This window comes from Salmo trutta, unplaced genomic scaffold (genome assembly GCF_901001165.1).
Source record: "Salmo trutta unplaced genomic scaffold, fSalTru1.1, whole genome shotgun sequence".
Classification (NCBI taxonomy): domain Eukaryota; kingdom Metazoa; phylum Chordata; class Actinopteri; order Salmoniformes; family Salmonidae; genus Salmo; species Salmo trutta.
The window spans coordinates 417,954-437,019 of NW_021822687.1; the positions used below are offsets into that span (position 1 = coordinate 417,954).

Genomic DNA, 19,066 nt, shown 5'->3' on the forward strand with positions numbered 1-19,066 from the left:
CGCCCATCCTCCCCTTCGTCCTCTAGAGGAGAATGGAGACCCCCCTCCATCCCAAACCTACACTGGACTGACCTGGAATGAGAACCCTGCCCCCTTGACCCCCCCCCAAACATTTTGAGGAGACTGTCTTATACTATGCTTTCCCGCACAGAAGTTTCTGCCTAACAACGCTCCTTAACCCACTTTTGATTGGCTATTGTTATTTTTCTTAGTGTTTTGGCTGTTTAATAACCTGACTGACAGTCTGGCGTTTCTCAAATGGTACACTACAGGGCCCTCTGGTCAAAAGTAGTGCACTACATAGGGGCTAGGGAGCCATTTGGGATGTAACAAGGTGTAGGCCTATCTGCTCTGTGTTACTTTCGTGTTTTTTTTTTTACTCAAATATTTGGAAGTATAACAATACCAAAGCCTGATCAGAAATGGGAAGTAAACCATGAGACACTTTTGGTCGTTCTGTTGGAACTTTCATTAGAAGTCATTTAGTTGATAAACCATGTCTTGTTGGATCTATGTACTGATGATATAGACTGTTACCACACTGGAGACTAATACACACCACTGTTACCACACTGGAGACTAATACACACCGCTGTTTCCAGACTGGAGACTAATACACACCACTGTTACCACACTGGAGACTAATACACACCGGAGACTAATACACACACCACTGTTACCACACTGGAGATGGGGGCCATATGATACAATAGAACACTAAATGTAATGCATCTCTAAGGCTGCGTTTACACAGGCAGACCAATTGTGATTCCCCCCACACAAATTGTTCTTTTGACCAATCACAGATCGTTTTCAGACCTGATTGCTCAAATGAGTGAGGAAATCAGAATTGAGCTGCCTGTCTAATCCCAGCCTGTGATGGAATGAGAAACTAAATTCAGATTTTAGTCGATCAGTTGATCTAGATTGTAGCAGAGCTACTGACAGAGTGCACCTGTCCATATGATCTAGGATCAGCTCCCCTCTTCTAATCATTATGAAATAAAAGGCTAACCTAATCCTAGATCAGTAGCTCTGAGACGCTCAGCCCTGGACTAGTTGTTCACCCCGTTGAACGTAGCGCAGGCAGGGCTAGTGATAAAGAAACAAACTAACCTTGATTCAGATCCAGCATTAACTGGCGATAACAGAGGTGGAACTGCGTTGAGAGAGGTCAAATCCCCAAGCAGCGCCGCGCGATAAGGTCGGTTAACGCTATCACGGACACTGCCATTGGATGTGACAAAATCCCATTCAGCCGTGTTAAAGTTGAAACACTTGAATTAGACTGGTAGGCAGAAATCCCCTCATTCAAATGAAAACATTCCTTAGCCTAACATCAATGGTTTGACAGAGTCATTATTCTTGACCCTGAGAGCCTACACTGTCTAACTCTGTTTTGAACTTCTAACACAGCACAGATAATAAGGGGTTTGTCAATAGCAGCCTCTGATTTGTCAGCTCCTGCTGCAGTTACACCTCCATCAGCTATGTGGATCCGGCCAACGCTGGTTGGCACGCGATCTGATTGAATCCAGGCCTAAATGTTTGGCCGGGATTCAGTTAGACCGCGGGTTGTCGACAATGCCGCTTTTAAAGGCAATTTTCCGATTGAGCCGACATATGCAGTGTTCACCGTGAGTGAGATCTCTACTACAAACACGGGAACGTCGCCTTTAAAAGCTGCATTATCGACAAACCACTGTCAGATAGCTGGCTCAGACCCTGCTATGATGCACACCCCTCCTACTACCTGGGGTGTATTCAACACAAGTGTTTCTATTGGACAAATTGGGGTAGGTCCCTCCACGTTTGGTTCCCAGGCTCGTAACGTAGCAAGAAAGAAACAGAGACAGATGCTCAGTGGTAGAGTAGTGGAGCTCAAAAGGTCTTTATTGTGGAGAGCAGCAGGTATGTACACAGAGGGGTTGGGGGGTTAGAGGCCATGATGATGAAGCTCAAGCTGCCTGGGCTTCCTCCACCCTCTTCTTCCTCATCTGCAGCCGTCGCTCCCGCTCATACTCCTTCATACGCATCACGTAGCTACACACACACACACACACACACACACACACACACACACACAAAGAGAGTGGATTTGATGGTAAAGGACCTCAGATGGCAGTGCAACTACAACAAGTCTGACAAATCTATAGACATGTGACCATCTCAGACACATGCAACAACTCTTTGATAACAATACATGCCATTTTGCACTTTAATCGAAAGCCACATGACCACTGTCAAATCAACTTCCTGTTCCCTCTAAGCTGTGCGCGGCCACTCACCTCCTCCAGGACAGCAGAGCAGAAGAAATGCCAGCCAGACTCAGGAGATGGGACTTTACCCCCATTAGTTTGGACTATATTGATCAACGTTTCTCTCTCTGATTGAAACAGCCCCTTTTCAACGCAACCAAACACATCTTAACTTTGCAAGATTGAGTCTGATTTTGTTGTAGGCAGAGTCTCATGGAATGTAGGCCTGCATTGAACCCCACCTATAGGTTACTGTAGGCCTGCATTGAACCCCACCTATAGGTTACTGTAGGCCTGCATTGAACCCCACCTATAGGTTACTGTAGGCCTGCATTGAACCCCACCTATAGGTTACTGTAGGCCTACATTGAACCCCACCTATAGGTTACTGTAGGCCTGCATTGAACCCCACCTATAGGTTACTGTAGGTCTGCATTGAACCCCACCTATAGGTTATATCATAGAAATCAAAAGCAATTTCCATGTGAAAATGTTCTGGGATTTTCTCTATTGGTATAGAGGTCACTGATAGGACTACATTATGCAAAATAGCCTATTGGCTACTGTCTAAAACTGATGGTACAGCCTATTGGCTACTGTCTAAAACTGATGGTACAGCCTATTGGCTACTGTCTAAAACTGATGGTACAGCCTATTGGCTACTGTCTAAAACTGATGGTACAGCCTATTGGCTACTGTCTAAAACTGATGGTACAGCCTATTGGCTACTGTCTAAAACTGATGGTACAGCCTATTGGCTACTGTCTAAAACTGATGGTACAGCCTATTGGCTACTGTCTAAAACTGATGGTACAGCCTATTGGCTACTGTCTAAAACTGATGGTACAGCCTATTGGCTACTGTCTAAAACTGATGGTACTGGGGTCATGTGTTCACTAAACGCACGCCGGAAGTTGCACAGAAAGTTCAAGTTTCTGCTCAGTGCTCCAAAAAATGACAGGGAACATTGGACATGACCCCAGTGGGATTTAAACAGGGAACATTGGACATGACCCCAGTGGGATTTAAACAGGGAACATTGGACATGACCCCAGTGGGATTTAAACAGGGAACATTGGACATGACCCCACTGGGATTTAAACAGGGAACATTGGACATGACCCCACTGGGATTTAAACAGGGAACATTGGACATGACCCCAGTGGGATTTAAACAGGGAACATTGGACATGACCCCAGTGGGATTTAAACAGGGAACATTGGACATGACCCCAGTGGGATTTAAACAGGGAACATTGGACATGACCCCAGTGGGATTTAAACAGGGAACATTGGACATGACCCCAGTGGGATTTAAACAGGGAACATTGGACATGACCCCAGTGGGATTTAAACAGGGAACATTGGACATGACCCCAATGGGATTTAAACAGGGAACATTGGACATGACCCCAGTGGGATTTAAACAGGGAACATTGGACATGACCCCTTGGACATGACCCCGGTGGGATTTAAACAGGGAACATTGGACATGACCCCAGTGGGATTTAAACAGGGAACATTGGACATGACCCCAGTGGGATTTAAACAGGGAACATTGGACATGACCCCAGTGGGATTTAAACAGGGAACATTGGACATGACCCCAGTGGGATTTAAACAGGGAACATTGGACATGACCCCAGTGGGATTTAAACAGGGAACATTGGACATGACCCCTTGGACATGACCCCGGTGGGATTTAAACAGGGAACATTGGACATGACCCCAGTGGGATTTAAACAGGGAACATTGGACATGACCCCTTGGACATGACCCCAGTGGGATTTAAACAGGGAACATTGGACATGACCCCAGTGGGATTTAAACAGGGAACATTGGACATGAACCCAGTGGGATTTAAACTCAAAACCCTGGCTGGAATGCAACCATAAAGTGTGTCCAGGAAAGCCAGAAAGAAACTCCATGTGCTGCTAAACCTCGACCTACACCTAGAACCAGGTGATACTTACTCCTGGTGCTCGCAGTAGTCCCAGTCGTGTCTCTCGTGTTTACAGGCCAGGAAGTTGGGCCAGTTGTCCCTCTTACACTTCATGAGCTTGATGAGGTGGTGGGCGCAGTAGTCCCTCTGGAGTACAGGGACCTGGGCCAGGTTCATCTGGGCCTGGGTGGCCACCATCTCTACCAGGGGGACAAGAAACATGTTACACCAGGGGTTAATGGGTGAGGCCACCATCTCTACCAGGGGGACAAGAAACATGTTACACCAAGGGTTAATGGGTGAGGCCACCATCTCTACCAGGGAGACAAGATAACATGTTACACCAGGGGTTAATGGGTGAGGCCACCATCTCTACCAGGGAGACAAGACAACATGTTACACCAGGGGTTAATGGGTGAGGCCACCATCTCTACCAGGGGGACAAGAAACATGTTACACCAGGGGTTAATGGGTGAGGCCACCATCTCTACCAGGGGGACAAGAAACATGTTACACCAGGGGTTAATGGGGGAGGCCATCATCTCTACTAGGGGGACAAGATAACATGTTACACCAGGGGTTAATGGGGGAGGCCATCATCTCTACTAGGGGAACAAGATAACATGTTACACCAGGGGTTAATGGGTGAGGCCACCATCTCTACCAGGGGGACAAGAAACATGTTACACCAGGGGTTAATGGGGGAGGCCATCATCTCTACCAGGGAGACAAGAAACATGTTACACCAGGGGTTAATGGGGGAGGCCATCATCTCTACTAGGGGACACACACACAAAATGAAAACTGTCAACAAAGAAAGGACTAGGCTGTCCTGAGATGTGTATAAGTGAAGCCTTGCATGTTCCATAATGCATTATATGTATATGCGAGGAATGCGTGTACTGTTGGCAAGCAACTACTCTTTCACAGAGTAAGGAAAGGAGACGAGGAGAGGAAGACATTGAATTATTGAGATGCACCTGGGATTTATGACTATGAATTTGACAGGACGGGGAATATCTGTTCCAAACCATATTGCTCTGAACTGACAGTTTCATTAATTAAAATAAACACTTTACACAAATGGAAAGGGGGCGAAATACTCAAGTTATATTTAATAGGGAACATATCATGCTAGCTAAATTTGGGTAACGTTAACTAGCCACTACTAGTTGCAGTTAGCTTGCTAGCAGACTTTACTTTCCATGGACATGACAAGAGCCCACCAGCAGACACATTGCAAGCATACCCCTGTACGGTCACACGGTCGGACCAAAACAGACTCAACAACACAAACCTCTCTCTTTCCTCTCATCGAAGCCGAATTCGGGGTCAAAGCCAAACGGTTTCGCAGGGTCAGGCTCGGTCTCCGTCTCGGTGATATACCGCCGCGCGAGGTGAGCTCCCATGGTGCTAACGGTATTTTTTCCACAATGAAAATAAAATAATCGGTGTTTCCTACGACTCTGGGAGAGAACTAATTCAAGATTGACAGAATAAATCTGCCATTCGGTCACCTCCACAAGACCCACCGAGCTACTTCCTTTCTGCAACGGAAATAAACAAGTCGAGCCGTACCAGAGTGAAACACCTCCCCGGTCATAGCACCATGCGTGACATTGGTTCCACCAAGCGCTATTGTTCCTCTTCTTCGATGGCGGTTGGCATCCATACTCACACGAATCCTCTCAATATCCTTCCCCTTCAACCCATCTGCCTCAGCTATGGTGTATTTTCATATATGCAGAGGGATGTCAACCTTCCCTAAATATTTGACCCAAAAATGTTTAACAATTATAAAATAATTTCTCTCTGTGTTTTCATAATTTACATTCAATTCGCAAGTGGCTGAGTCTCACCGGAGAAATCATCAGAGCGAGGGAAACAGTGCCTCTCTGTCTCAGTATGTGTAACCCATGTACAGTGGGGGGGAAAAGTATTTGATCCCCTGCTGATTTTGTACATTTGCCCACTAATAAAGAAATGATCAGTCCATAATTTTAATAGTAGGTTTATTTGAACAGTGAGAGACAGAATAACAACAAAAAAATCCAGAAAAACGCATGTCAAAAATGTTATAAAATGATTAGCATTTTAATGAGGGAAATAAGTATTTGACCCCTCTGCAAAACATGACTTGGTACTTGGTGGCAAAACCCTTGTTGGCAATCACAGAGGTCAGACGTTTCTTGTAGTTGGCCACCAGGTTTGCACACATCTCAGGAGGGATTTTGTCCCACTCCTCTTTGCAGATCTTCTCCAAGTCATTAAGGTTTCGAGGCTGATGTTTGGCAACTCGAACCTTCAGCTCCCTCCACAGATTTTCTATGGGATTAAGGTCTGGAGACTGGCTAGGCCACTCCAGGACCTTAATGTGCTTCTTCTTGAGCCACTCCTTTGTTGCCTTGGCAGTGTGTTTTGGGTCATTGTCATGCTGGAATACCCATCCACGACCCATTTTCAATGCCCTGGCAGAGGGAAGGAGGTTCTCAACCAAGATTTGACGGTACATGGCCCCGTCCATCGTCCCTTTGATGCAGTGAAGTTGTCCTGTCCCCTTAGCAGAAAAACACCCCCAAAGCATAATGTTTCCACCTCCATGTTTGACGGTGGAGATGGTGTTCTTGGGGTCATAGGCAGCATTCCTCCTCCTCCAAACACGGCGAGTTGAGTTGATGTCAACGAGCTCCATTTTGGTCTCATCTGACCACAACACTTTCACCAGTTGTCCTCTGAGTCATTCAGATGTTCATTTGCAAACTTCAGACGGGCATGTATATGTATTCTTGAGCAGGGGGACCTTGCGGGCGCTGCAGGATTTCAGTCCTTCACGGCGTAGTGTGTTACCAATTGTTTTCTTGGTGACTATGGTCCCAGCTGCCTTGAGATCATTGACAAGATCCTCCCGTGTAGTTCTGGGCTGATTCCTCACCATTCTCATGATCATTGCAACTCCACGAGGTGAGATCTTGCATGGAGCCCCAGGCCGAGGGATATTGACAGTTCTTTTGTGTTTCTTCCATTTGCGAATAATCGCACCAAATGTTGCCACCTTCTCACCAAGCTGCTTGGCGATGGTCTTGTAGCCCATTCCAGCCTTGTGTAGGTCTACAATCTTGTCCCTGACATCCTTGGAGAGCTCTTTGGTCTTGGCCATGGTGGAGAGTTTGGAATCTGATTGATTGATTGCTTCTGTGGACAGATGTATTTTTTACAGGTAACAAGCTGCGGTTAGGAGCACTCCCTTTAAGAGTGTGCTCCTAATCTCAGCTTGTTACCTGTATAAAAGACACCTGGGAGCCAGAAATCTTTCTGATTGAGAGGGGGTCAAATACTTATTTCCCTCATTAAAATACAAATCAATGTATAACATTTTTGACATGCGTTTTTCTGGATATTTTTGTTGTTATTCTGTCTCTCACTGTTCAAATAAACCTACCATTAAAATTATAGACTGATCCTTTCTTTGTCAGTGGGCAAACGTACAAAATCAGCAGGGGATCAAATACTTTTTTCCCCCACTGTATCTGATGCTGTTTGGACCAAATGAGTATAACATGTTGCCGCCGTAGCAGTTGATTGATTGATGCCAGCAAGCGTTTTGCCTCCCTTGATAAAAAAATATATAAAATAATTGTCCAATCAGCATTGAGCTGAGCTCAACTGTGTGTTGTCCAAGCGCAGCAAAACGCCCCCCAAGGAAGGCCAGTTTGGATTTGGTTTCACACCAATCAAATCACATCCAAAGCAACAAAACACTTTTTTTTTTGCTAAACCTGCCCTTTCCTAAGCAATGGATGGAGATGGGAATTTGGACTAGTGGTTTTGACTTAATTCTCTGTACAGGCCAATGATTATGACGCCGATTCTTATCTAACCATGAATGCATATATTGTGCCACTGGGCTGAGATGATTGTTGCCCATGCGAGGAAGTCAAGCTAGCAAGCATTTTAGCTTGGTAGCCTATGACAACGAAAACTAAAATCATACTGTATGACAGAGGCATAGAACGTTTTTCCAAGATGAAAGAGAGGAGGATGGCATAGGTGTTCAACAATTATTTATTTTTTTACTTGCACGCACACGCACGCACACACACAGACTGAAATCAGTACCATGGGAAGCCACATGATATTTAGCAACACTGATTGGACTAAATTGTTTTGGTATCTTTAAGTTTGTTTTCACTGTATTATAGCCTAGTTGATTTGATGATATTTAAATGTTTAAGTGTAAATGGTGCTGGAATAGCGGAGGCAGTGCTCCTGTTGTCTTTGTGCTGACTTGAGGTAACTTCATGGTTCTAAATCAGTAGTGGTTTAGTAAACTGTAGAAAACATTAACTTGCTGGACCATGCTGTATGTCATGTAACTGTTTGTTACATGCAATATTTGCTTTGTGGAATTCCTGTTCAAATATTTTTTATTGCTTTGTGGAATTCCCTTGGACAGATGTTGCTCTCCGGTTTTGTGAGGAATCAAACGAATGTGTAGTTTCATTTATTTTCCGCCACTGTGTGACTGTTGTCATTTTGTTGTCATGGCCTTATTGTATGTCATGGTGGTGTATGAACGAATGGGTTATAAAGCAAACAACGAATTATCACAACATAGGTTGTAATAATGTTTTTTTACTGGCTTGGCTTCCTCAGTGATTTTACCCATGCACCGCTACTGTGCCTCAGCATATGATACCCTCTGTACTACTCTAACCCTGGAAACCTCAATCTGCCTCTCTCGCACCGGACATGTCTGATCCCCAAGCCCCATGGGCACCCCTACAATTAACACATACCACTACTTTCCCAAATGCTGCACATTCCTTTGTCTCATGCCCTTTTGCACATTTCTCACACCTAGGAACCTCCCTCCTACACACTGCTGCCACATGCCCAGAAGCTTGACACCTGTAACAACGTAATGGATTAGGCACAAAAGCTCATACAGGATAACTTGTATATGCTGACATCACTTTGTCGGGGAATGACTCAACATCAAAACTCAAAAGGACAGATTATGACTCTTCTGTTTCACCACTCACGCCACCCTTTCTGCATCGCACCAAACGACGAGCATCACAAGCACCGGGAATTTTCACCTTTAGTTTGTCCACTTTCATATTTACCGCTACCCCTGTAATCACTCCTTTCAATGGTGCCCTTTTCTTTAGAGCAAAACAATTCACATCTCATGTCCCCATTCATGTTACACGGAGCGCCTGATCCCTCTGACCAGCAGAAACACAAACAATTATCATAACACCACTTCTGGTTACTCTCACCAATTCCACAGCACCCAACTCTGTTTTCACCCACTCTGAAACCACATATGGATCAGCCAAAAGACAGGGGTCCACTTTCTCCAAACATTTCACTCCTACCATCACAGACTCATCTTTATCCTGACCATCGGTGCAAGCCTCAGGCTCCGAGAACTTCACCACACCGGCCACCTCCTATAATTCGCACTAATTCACTTCCATTTCTCTTCCTGTCTTCGATCCGGCTTACTGCTCACGCTGCTTATACTTTCTACCATTCGTCGACAAACCATCTCCCTTCTTTTGCCATCTTCAACCAATTCAAGCTCACCCTCTTCCTCCCTCACCCTCTTCCTCCCTCACCCTCTTCCCTCCCTCACCCTCTTCCCTCCCTCACCCTCTTCCCTCCCTCACCCTCTTCCACCTCCTCTGCCTCTCTTTTTCCCTCCATTCCTTTCCTCTTCCGTATTGGTCTCCTTATGATCATTTTTGACTCGATCTTGCCCTCTCAATGGACCCCCCCAGTAACCTAGTCTACTGTTTACAGTAGCTTCTTCTATTAACAATGAAAATGGATGGATATTATTATGTGACAGTTGTTTTAATAGCAAAACACTCAATTGATTACATTTCAGATTTCAATCAGCATTCCTTCCATGATGACCAGCTCAAACACGACAACAACAATCATCATTCACAGTTATATTCATTGTACTTTGATCATCCAGCTTTTACAAATGATTCTTCCAAGAAAAAACAAACACTCTCGATTCCTCAAATGCAGCAGTTATGACGCACCAGTTGTTATGACGCACCAGTTATTATGATGCAGCAGTTATTATGATGCAGCAGTTATTATGACGCAGCAGTTATTATGATGCACCAGTTATTATGATGCAGCAGTTATTATGATGCAGCAGTTATTATGACGCAGCAGTTATTATGATGCACCAGTTATTATGATGCAGCAGTTATTATGATGCAGCAGTTATTATGACGCACCAGTTATTATGATGCACCAGTTATTATGATGCGGCAGTTATTATGACGCGGCAGTTATTATGACGCAGCAGTTATTATGATGCAGCAGTTATTATGACGCACCAGTTATTATGATGCACCAGTTATTATAATGCAGCAGTTATTATGATGCAGCAGTTATTATGATGCACCAGTTATTATGATGCACCAGTTATTATGACGCAGCAGTTATTATGACGCAGCAGTTATTATGATGCACCAGTTATTATGACGCAGCAGTTATTATGACGCAGCAGTTATTATGAGAAACGTTTAAGACTACACCGGTAAGCTGAGAAGCAGAAACGTTATGTGCTGTTAAAAGTTATTCTGTCCATATTTGATTCCCACAACAATCTAATTGATCCAGAGTTCCACATCATATGCAGGCAGGTGTGGTAGAGGTGATAGTCTCCAGGATTACAAGTCTTCCTTCTCACTGGTAGAGGTCGTCCTCTACCTCGTCTCTGAACTGCCCCCCTGACCCCGACCCCGATCCTTGACCTCCGGACTGAGAGCCAGAGGGGAACCTGAGGAGAGAGAGAGGTCAGTGTAAGAGAAGTGTGTGTGTGTATGTGTGTGTGTGTGTGTGTGTGTGTGTGTGTGTGTGTGTGTGTGTGTGTGTGTGTGTGTGCGCGCCAGCCCAGTACATACCTGAAGTTCCCAAAGCCTCTGCTCTGCTGTAGTGTCTGGGCGAACATCTCATACTTCCTGATATCGTTGTCGCTGACGGAGCGCCGGGCGAACCTCATGGCCTCCTCAAAGTGATCCTTCCTGATCTCTGGAACAGGGTCACAGTCCTCATCCTGGAGAGAGAGAGAGAGGAGGAGAGGGGCAGAAAGAGAGAGAGAGGGGAAAGGGGAGACAGAGAGAGAGAGAGAGAGAGAGGGCAGGAGAGAGAGGTTGGATGGGTGTAAAGTTACATAATATTGGTGTATTGGTTGGGTGTGTGTGTGTGTGCCTTGTGTATACAAGGTTAAATGTGTGAGGTAGACAGTGTGTGAAATACAGTGTGTGATGTACTGTATGTGAGATGCGGTGTTGGTTGTGTAACAGCTGGGAGTGTTGGCTGTCTATCTGTCTATCTGTCCCTCTCTCTGTCTGTCTGTCTCTCTCTGTCTGTCTCTATGTCTGTCTGTCTCTGTCTATCTGTCTGTCTATCTATCTATCTGTCCCTCTCTCTGTCTGTCCATCTGTCCCTCTCTCTGTCTGTCTGTCCCTCTGTCCATCCCTCTGTCTCTTTCTCCGTCCGCCCGTCCGTCTCTCTGTCCGTCCGTCCGTCCGCCTCTCTGTCTGTCCATCCGGCCGTCCGTCTGTCCGTCCGTCCATTCGTCCGTCTGCCCGTCTGCCAGACATATGGTATTGCAGTGTTAGTGGTGTAACAGCAGTCTGTCTATCTGTCTGTCTGTCAATCTGACCATAGCTATAGTGTGTGTTTGAGCTGCAGTGTTGGTGGTGTAACAGCAGTCTGTCCGTCCGTCCGTCTCACCATGGCGGTGCCTGGGTGGGTCTGCCTCTGGCGCTCTGCTTTGATCTCAGCCTCTATGGCCTCTCTGATGGCCAGCTTACAGGCCCTCTGGCAGATCTCTGTCAGGTCTGCCCCACTGAAACCCTGGGTGATACCAGACAGGTAGGGCAGGTCTACATCCTGGTGTGTGTGTGTCGTTGTGAGAGGAGAGGGGGGAGAGAGAGAGGAAGAAAGGGGAGAGACAAAAATAGTTCATTATTATTATCATCATCATCGTGTGCCCGTGTGTGTCTATGTTTATGTGTCTATGTGTGTGTGTGTGTGTGTGCGTGTGTGTATGTGTGTGTGTGTCTATGTGTGTCTGTGTGTGTCTATATGTGTTGTCATGACGTTGGCCTGTGGGTAAGGTTTATGACCCCCCCCATAAATACCTTTCTCCCTTCCCCTCTCTCTCTGACTCTACTGAAGGACTCTTGAATAGCCTTTGTTAAACATAGAGAGTCTGGGAACATCAAACGGTGGGGGGAAAGGACAGACTAAGTATCCAATCTAACACACAACGACTACAACGTACTATGTTGATACTACAGCGTATCCCATTTACCACCAGAGATATTCTTCCGAGGACAGCAAGATCTCTGTTGGGCAACACGGCCAGCATCTACGACCAACCTACCGGAGCGCAGCTCAGAGTAAATATTTATTGCATTTTCCTTTTCCAAATAATGGGCGGTAATTTAGTAATGCATAAGATAATGTATTTACGATAGCATAGCTGCTGTTTGTTTGTTCCTAAGTCTTCCCGCTCTTTCACTCAAACCCAACCCCCTTTCCTTTGTGTAACCAGCCGTCATGTCGGCTCCGTCCACCAGGGACGTTTTCTGTATGACATAATTTGCATTCAGTGTATATGTAATTCTGTGTGATTATTTAGGTATTTAATAAATAAATAATTAAACCCAATTTTGTATTGCTGATTCAACTTCTTAGCCAGGGTTCGTGAAGATAACCAAGAATTTACAACTTTCAGATGAGACTGAAATAAGGTGACGATTAATATTGACTGCTATCGATGTAAAATATTACTAGGTCTTTACGAGTTTATTCGGAAGATAACAGCTCTATAAATACTCTTTCGTGGTGCCCCGACTTTCTAGTTAATTACATTTACATGACTAGCTCAATCAGGTAATATTAATTACAGAGAAATGATTTTATAGAAGAGAATGTCATATCACTTAATCCGGCATAGCCAAAGACACGACAGTGTCTATGTGTGTGTGTCTATGTGTGTCTATGTCTGTGTGTGTCTATGTGTGTCTATGTGTGTGTGTCTATATGTGTCTGTGTGTGTGTGTGTCTATGTGTGTGTGTGTGTGTACTGACTCTGGCGATGGGGGACTTGCGTAGGTTGGCGTTGAGGATGGCGGTACGGGAGGCTGTGTCTGGTAGAGGGATGTAGATGAGCTGATCCAGCCTCCCTGGACGGAGGATAGCAGAGTCTATTATATCAGGTCTGGAGGGGGAGGATAACAGAGTCTATTATATCAGGTCTGGAGGGGGAGGATAGCAGAGTCTATTGTATCAGGTCTGGAGGGGGAGGATAACAGAGTCTATTATATCAGGTCTGGAGGGGGAGGATAAAGAGTCTATTATATCAGGTCTGGAGGGGGAGGATAACAGAGTCTATTATATCAGGTCTGGAGGGGGAGGATAACAGAGTCTATTATATCAGGTCTGGAGGGGGAGGATAACAGAGTCTATTATATCAGGTCTGGAGGGGGAGGATAGCAGAGTCTATTATATCAGGTCTGGAGGGGGAGGATAACAGAGTCTATTATATCAGGTCTGGAGGGGGAGGATAACAGAGTCTATTATATCAGGTCTGGAGGGGGAGGATAACAGAGTCTATTATATCAGGTCTGGAGGGGGAGGATAACAGAGTCTATTATATCAGGTCTGGTACAGGGAGGATAACAGAGTCTATTATATCAGGTCTGGAGGGGGAGGATAGCAGAGTCTATTATATCAGGTCTGGAGGGGGAGGATAGCAGAGTCTATTATATCAGGTCTGGAGGGGGAGGATAGCAGAGTCTATTATATCAGGTCTGGAGGGGGAGGATAGCAGAGTCTATTATATCAGGTCTGGAGGGGGAGGATAACAGAGTCTATTATATCAGGTCTGGAGGGGGAGGATAACAGAGTCTATTATATCAGGTCTGGAGGGGGAGGATAACAGAGTCTATTATATCAGGTCTGGAGGGGGAGGATAGCAGAGTCTATTATATCAGGTCTGGAGGGGGAGGATAGCAGAGTCTATTATATCAGGTCTGGAGGGGGAGGATAACAGAGTCTATTATATCAGGTCTGGAGGGGGAGGATAACAGAGTCTATTATATCAGGTCTGGAGGGGGAGGATAACAGAGTCTATTATATCAGGTCTGGAGGGGGAGGATAACAGAGTCTATTATATCAGGTCTGGAGGGGGAGGATAACAGAGTCTATTATATCAGGTCTGGAGGGGGAGGATAACAGAGTCTATTATATCAGGTCTGGAGGGGGAGGATAGCAGAGTCTATTATATCAGGTCTGGAGGGGGAGGATAACAGAGTCTATTATATCAGGTCTGGAGGGGGAGGATAGCAGAGTCTATTATATCAGGTCTGGAGGGGGAGGATAACAGAGTCTATTATATCAGGTCTGGAGGGGGGAGGATAACAGAGTCTATTATATCAGGTCTGGAGGGGGGAGGATAACAGAGTCTATTATATCAGGTCTGGAGGGGGGAGGATAACAGAGTCTATTATATCAGGTCTGGAGGGGGGAGGATAACAGAGTCTATTATATCAGGTCTGGAGGGGGAGGATAGCAGAGTCTATTATATCAGGTCTGGAGGGGGAGGGGGAGGATAGCAGAGTCTATTATATCAGGTCTGGAGGGGGGGAGGATAACAGAGTCTATTATATCAGGTCTGGAAGGGGAGGATAACAGAGTCTATTATATCAGGTCTGGAGGGGGAGGATAACAGAGTCTATTATATCAGGTCTGGAGGGGGGAGGATAACAGAGTCTATTATATCAGGTCTGGAGGGGGAGGATAACAGAGTCTATTATATCAGGTCTGGAGGGGGAGGATAGCAGAGTCTATTATATCAGGTCTGGAGGGGGAGGATAGCAGAGTCTATTATATCAGGTCTGGAGGGGGAGGATAGCAGAGTCTATTATATCAGGTCTGGGAGGGGGAGGATAACAGAGTCTATTATATCAGGTCTGGAGGGGGAGGATAGCAGAGTCTATTATATCAGGTCTGGAGGGGGAGGATAGCAGAGTCTATTATATCAGGTCTGGAGGGGGAGGATAACAGAGTCTATTATATCAGGTCTGGAGGGGGAGGATAACAGAGTCTATTATATCAGGTCTGGAGGGGGAGGATAGCAGAGTCTATTATATCAGGTCTGGAGGGGGGAGGATAACAGAGTCTATTATATCAGGTCTGGAGGGGGAGGATAGCAGAGTCTATTATATCAGGTCTGGAGGGGGAGGATAACAGAGTCTATTATATCAGGTCTGGAGGGGGAGGATAACAGAGTCTATTATATCAGGTCTGGAGGGGGAGGAAAACAGAGTCTATTATATCAGGTCTGGAGGGGGAGGATAACAGAGTCTATTATATCAGGTCTGGAGGGGAGGATAACAGAGTCTATTATATCAGGTCTGGAGGGGGAGGATAACAGAGTCTATTATATCAGGTCTGGAGGGGGAGGATAACAGAGTCTATTATATCAGGTCTGGAGGGGGAGGATAACAGAGTCTATTATATCAGGTCTGGAGGGGGAGGATAACAGAGTCTATTATATCAGGTCTGGAGGGGGAGGATAACAGAGTCTATTATATCAGGTCTGGAGGGGGAGGATAACAGGGCCTATTATATCAGGTCTGGAGGGGGAGGATAACAGAGTCTATTATATCAGGTCTGGAGGGGGAGGATAACAGAGTCTATTATATCAGGTCTGGAGGGGGAGGATAAAAGAGTCTATTATATCAGGTCTGGAGGGGGAGGATAACAGAGTCTATTATATCAGGTCTGGGAGGGGGAGGATAACAGAGTCTATTATATCAGGTATGGAGGGGAGGATAACAGAGTCTATTATATCAGGTCTGGAGGGGGAGGATAAAAGAGTCTATTATATCAGGTCTGGAGGGGGGAGGATAACAGAGTCTATTATATCAGGTCTGGAGGGGGAGGATACAGAGTCTATTATATCAGGTCTGGAGGGGGGAGGATAACAGAGTCGATTATATCAGGTCTGGAGGGGAGGATAACAGAGTCTATTATATCAGGTCTGGAGGGGGAGGATAACAGAGTCTATTATATTCAGGTCTGGAGGGGGAGGATAACAGAGTCTATTATATCAGGTCTGGAGGGGGAGGATAACAGAGTCTATTATATCAGGTCTGGAGGGGGAGGATAACAGAGTCTATTATATCAGGTCTGGAGGGGGAGGATAACAGAGTCTATTATATCAGGTCTGGAGGGGGAGGATAGCAGAGTCTATTATATCAGGTCTGGAGGGGGAGGATAACAGAGTCTATTATATCAGGTCTGGAGGGGGAGGATAACAGAGTCTATTATATCAGGTCTGGAGGGGGAGGATAACAGAGTCTATTATATCAGGTCTGGAGGGGGAGGGATAGCAGAGTTCTATTATATCAAGGTGTCGGAGGGGGAGGATAACAGAGTCTATTATATCATGTCCTGGAGGGGGGAGGATAACAGAGTCTATTGATATCATATCAGGTTCTGGCGGGGAGGATAACAGAGTCTATCATATCAGGTCTGGAGGGGGGAGGATAGCAGAGTCTATTATATCAGGTCTGGAGGGGGAGGTTAACAGAGTCTAGGGAGTTGAGTGGTAAATCGAGGGATGGGGAGAGGAGGAGTGAGAGTAGGGACGGAGGGGAGGGTGGAGAGGGTAGTGTGGATGAAGGTTGAATTGAGTGAGTGAAAATGATGGAGGAGACATCCACACACACACACAAACTACCCCCCACATCCCTCTACCTGTTGGTAGCTCCTATAATAAAGACCCCCCCCCCCACATCCTTCTACCTGTTGGTAGCTCCTATAATAAAGCCCTCCCCCACATCCTTCTACCTGTTAGTAGCTCCTATAATAAAGACCCCCCCCCCCACATCCTTCTACCTGTTGGTAGCTCCTATAATAAGCCCCCCCCCCCCCACATCCCTCTACCTGTTGGTAGCTCCTATAATAAAGCCCCCCCCCCACATCCCTCTACCTGTTGGTAGCTCCTATAATAAAGCCCCCCCCACATCCCTCTACCTGTTGGTAGCTCCTATAATAAAGACACCCCCACATCCCTCTACCTGTTGGTAGCTCCTATAATAAAGACCCCCCCACATCCCTCTACCTGTTGGTAGCTCCTATAATAAAGACCCCCCCCCCACATCCCTCTACCTGTTGGTAGCTCCTATAATAAGACCCCCCCCCCACATCCTTCTACCTGTTGGTAGCTCCTATAATAAAGACCCCCCCCCACATCCTTCTACCTGTTGGTAGCTCCTATAATAAAGACCCCCCCACATCCCTCTACCTGTTGGTAGCTCCTATAATAAAGACCCCCCCCCCCCCACATCCTTCTACCTGTTGGTAGCTCCTATAATAAAGACCCCCCCCCCCACATCCTTCTACCTGTTGGTAGCTCCTATAATAAAGACCCCCCCACATCCTTCTACCTGTTGGTAGCTCCTATAATAAAGACCCCCCCCACATCCCTCTACCTGTTGGTAGCTCCTATAATAAAGACCCCCCCACTTCCTTCTACCTGTTGGTAGCTCCTATAATAAAGACCCCCCCACATCCCTCTACCTGTTGGTAGCTCCTATAATAAAGACCCCCCACATCCCTCTACCTGTTGGTAGCTCCTATAATAAAGACCCCCCCACATCCCTCTACCTGTTGGTAGCTCCTATAACCCCACATCCCTCTACCTGTTGGTAGCTCCTATAATAAAAGACCCCCCCCACATCCCTCTACCTGTTGGTAGTTCCTATAATAAGACCCCCCCCACATCCCTCTACCTGTTGGTAGCTCCTATAATAAAGACCCCCCCACATCCCTCTACCTGTTGGTAGCTCCTATAATAAGACCCCCCCACACCCTCTACCTGTTGGTAGCTCCTATAATAAAGACCCCCCACATCCCTCTACCTGTTGGTAGCTCCTATAATAAAAGACCCCCCCCCACATCCTTCTACCTGTTGGTAGCTCCTATAATAAAGACCCCCCCCACATCCCTCTACCTGTTGGTAGCTCCTATAATAAAGACCCCCCCCACATCCCTCTACCTGTTGGTAGCTCCTATAATAAAGACCCCCCCACATCCCTCTACCTGTTGGTAGCTCCTATAATAAAGCCCCCCCACATCCTTCTACCTGTTGGTAGCTCCTATAATAAAGACCCCCCCCCCACATCCTTCTACCTGTTGGTAGCTCCTATAATAAAGACCCCCCCCACATCCTCTACCTGTTGGTAGCTCCTATAATAAAGCCCCCCCCCACATCCCTCTACCTGTTGGTAGCTCCTATAATAAAGACCCCCCCACATCCTTCTACCTGTTGGTAGCTCCTATAATAAGACCCCCCCCCACATCCCTCTACCTGTTGGTAGCTCCTATAATAAAGACCCCCCCCACAATCCTCTACCTGTTGGTAGGCTCCTATATAAAGACCCCCCCCACATCCTTCTACCTGTTGGTAGCTCCTATAATAAAGAACCCCCCCACATCCTTCTACCTGTTGTAGCTCCTATAATAAACCCCCCCCCACATCCTCTACCTGTTGGTAGCTCCTATATAATAAGACCCCCACCCCCCCCCCCCCCCCACAACCTTCTACCTGTTGGTAGCTCCTATAATAAAGACCCCCACCACATCCCTCTACCTGTTGGTAGCTCCTATAATAAAGACCCCCCCCCCACATCCCTTTACCTGTTGGTAGCTCCTATAATAAAGCCCCCCCCCACATCCTTCTACCTGTTGGTAGCTCCTATAATAAAGACCCCCCCCCCCCCACATCCCTCTACCTGTTGGTAGCTCCTATA

At 46.3% G+C, this 19,066-nt stretch overlaps 4 protein-coding genes across 4 annotated transcripts in view; 2 read left to right on the forward strand and 2 right to left on the reverse strand.

Annotated features, from left to right (window-relative positions):
- LOC115183312 (very-long-chain enoyl-CoA reductase) overlaps window positions 1-509 on the forward strand; it is an 18,894-nt gene extending 18,385 nt beyond the window's left edge. Inside the window, exon 12 of the mRNA XM_029744641.1 lies at window positions 1-509. This exon is cut by the window's left edge and continues 148 nt beyond it. Within this exon, the coding sequence (XP_029600501.1) occupies window positions 1-26 (26 nt within the window). The 3' untranslated portion in view covers window positions 27-509.
- A 1,351-nt stretch (window positions 510-1,860) lies between these two features.
- Window positions 1,861-5,777, reverse strand: LOC115183314 (NADH dehydrogenase [ubiquinone] 1 beta subcomplex subunit 7). Its single transcript, XM_029744643.1, has 3 exons — window positions 5,497-5,777; window positions 4,231-4,399; window positions 1,861-2,043 (listed from the first exon to the last, which is right to left on the reverse strand). The coding sequence occupies exons 1-3, from the start codon at window positions 5,606-5,608 to the stop codon at window positions 1,959-1,961; spliced, it is 366 nt and encodes a 121-aa protein (XP_029600503.1). The 5' UTR covers window positions 5,609-5,777; the 3' UTR covers window positions 1,861-1,958.
- On the forward strand, window positions 3,185-4,032 carry LOC115183313 (uncharacterized). The gene is made up of 2 exons (XM_029744642.1): window positions 3,185-3,692; window positions 3,743-4,032. Exons 1-2 carry the CDS (start codon window positions 3,232-3,234, stop codon window positions 3,945-3,947), a joined length of 666 nt encoding a protein of 221 aa, XP_029600502.1. The 5' UTR covers window positions 3,185-3,231; the 3' UTR covers window positions 3,948-4,032.
- Window positions 5,778-10,042: 4,265 nt separating the features above from the next.
- On the reverse strand, window positions 10,043-17,368 carry LOC115183320 (transitional endoplasmic reticulum ATPase). The gene is made up of 5 exons (XM_029744650.1): window positions 17,289-17,368; window positions 13,335-13,464; window positions 11,970-12,128; window positions 11,135-11,286; window positions 10,043-11,010 (listed from the first exon to the last, which is right to left on the reverse strand). The coding sequence occupies exons 1-5, from the start codon at window positions 17,366-17,368 to the stop codon at window positions 10,917-10,919; spliced, it is 615 nt and encodes a 204-aa protein (XP_029600510.1). The 3' UTR covers window positions 10,043-10,916.
- Between the last annotated feature and the right edge of the window lie 1,698 nt (window positions 17,369-19,066).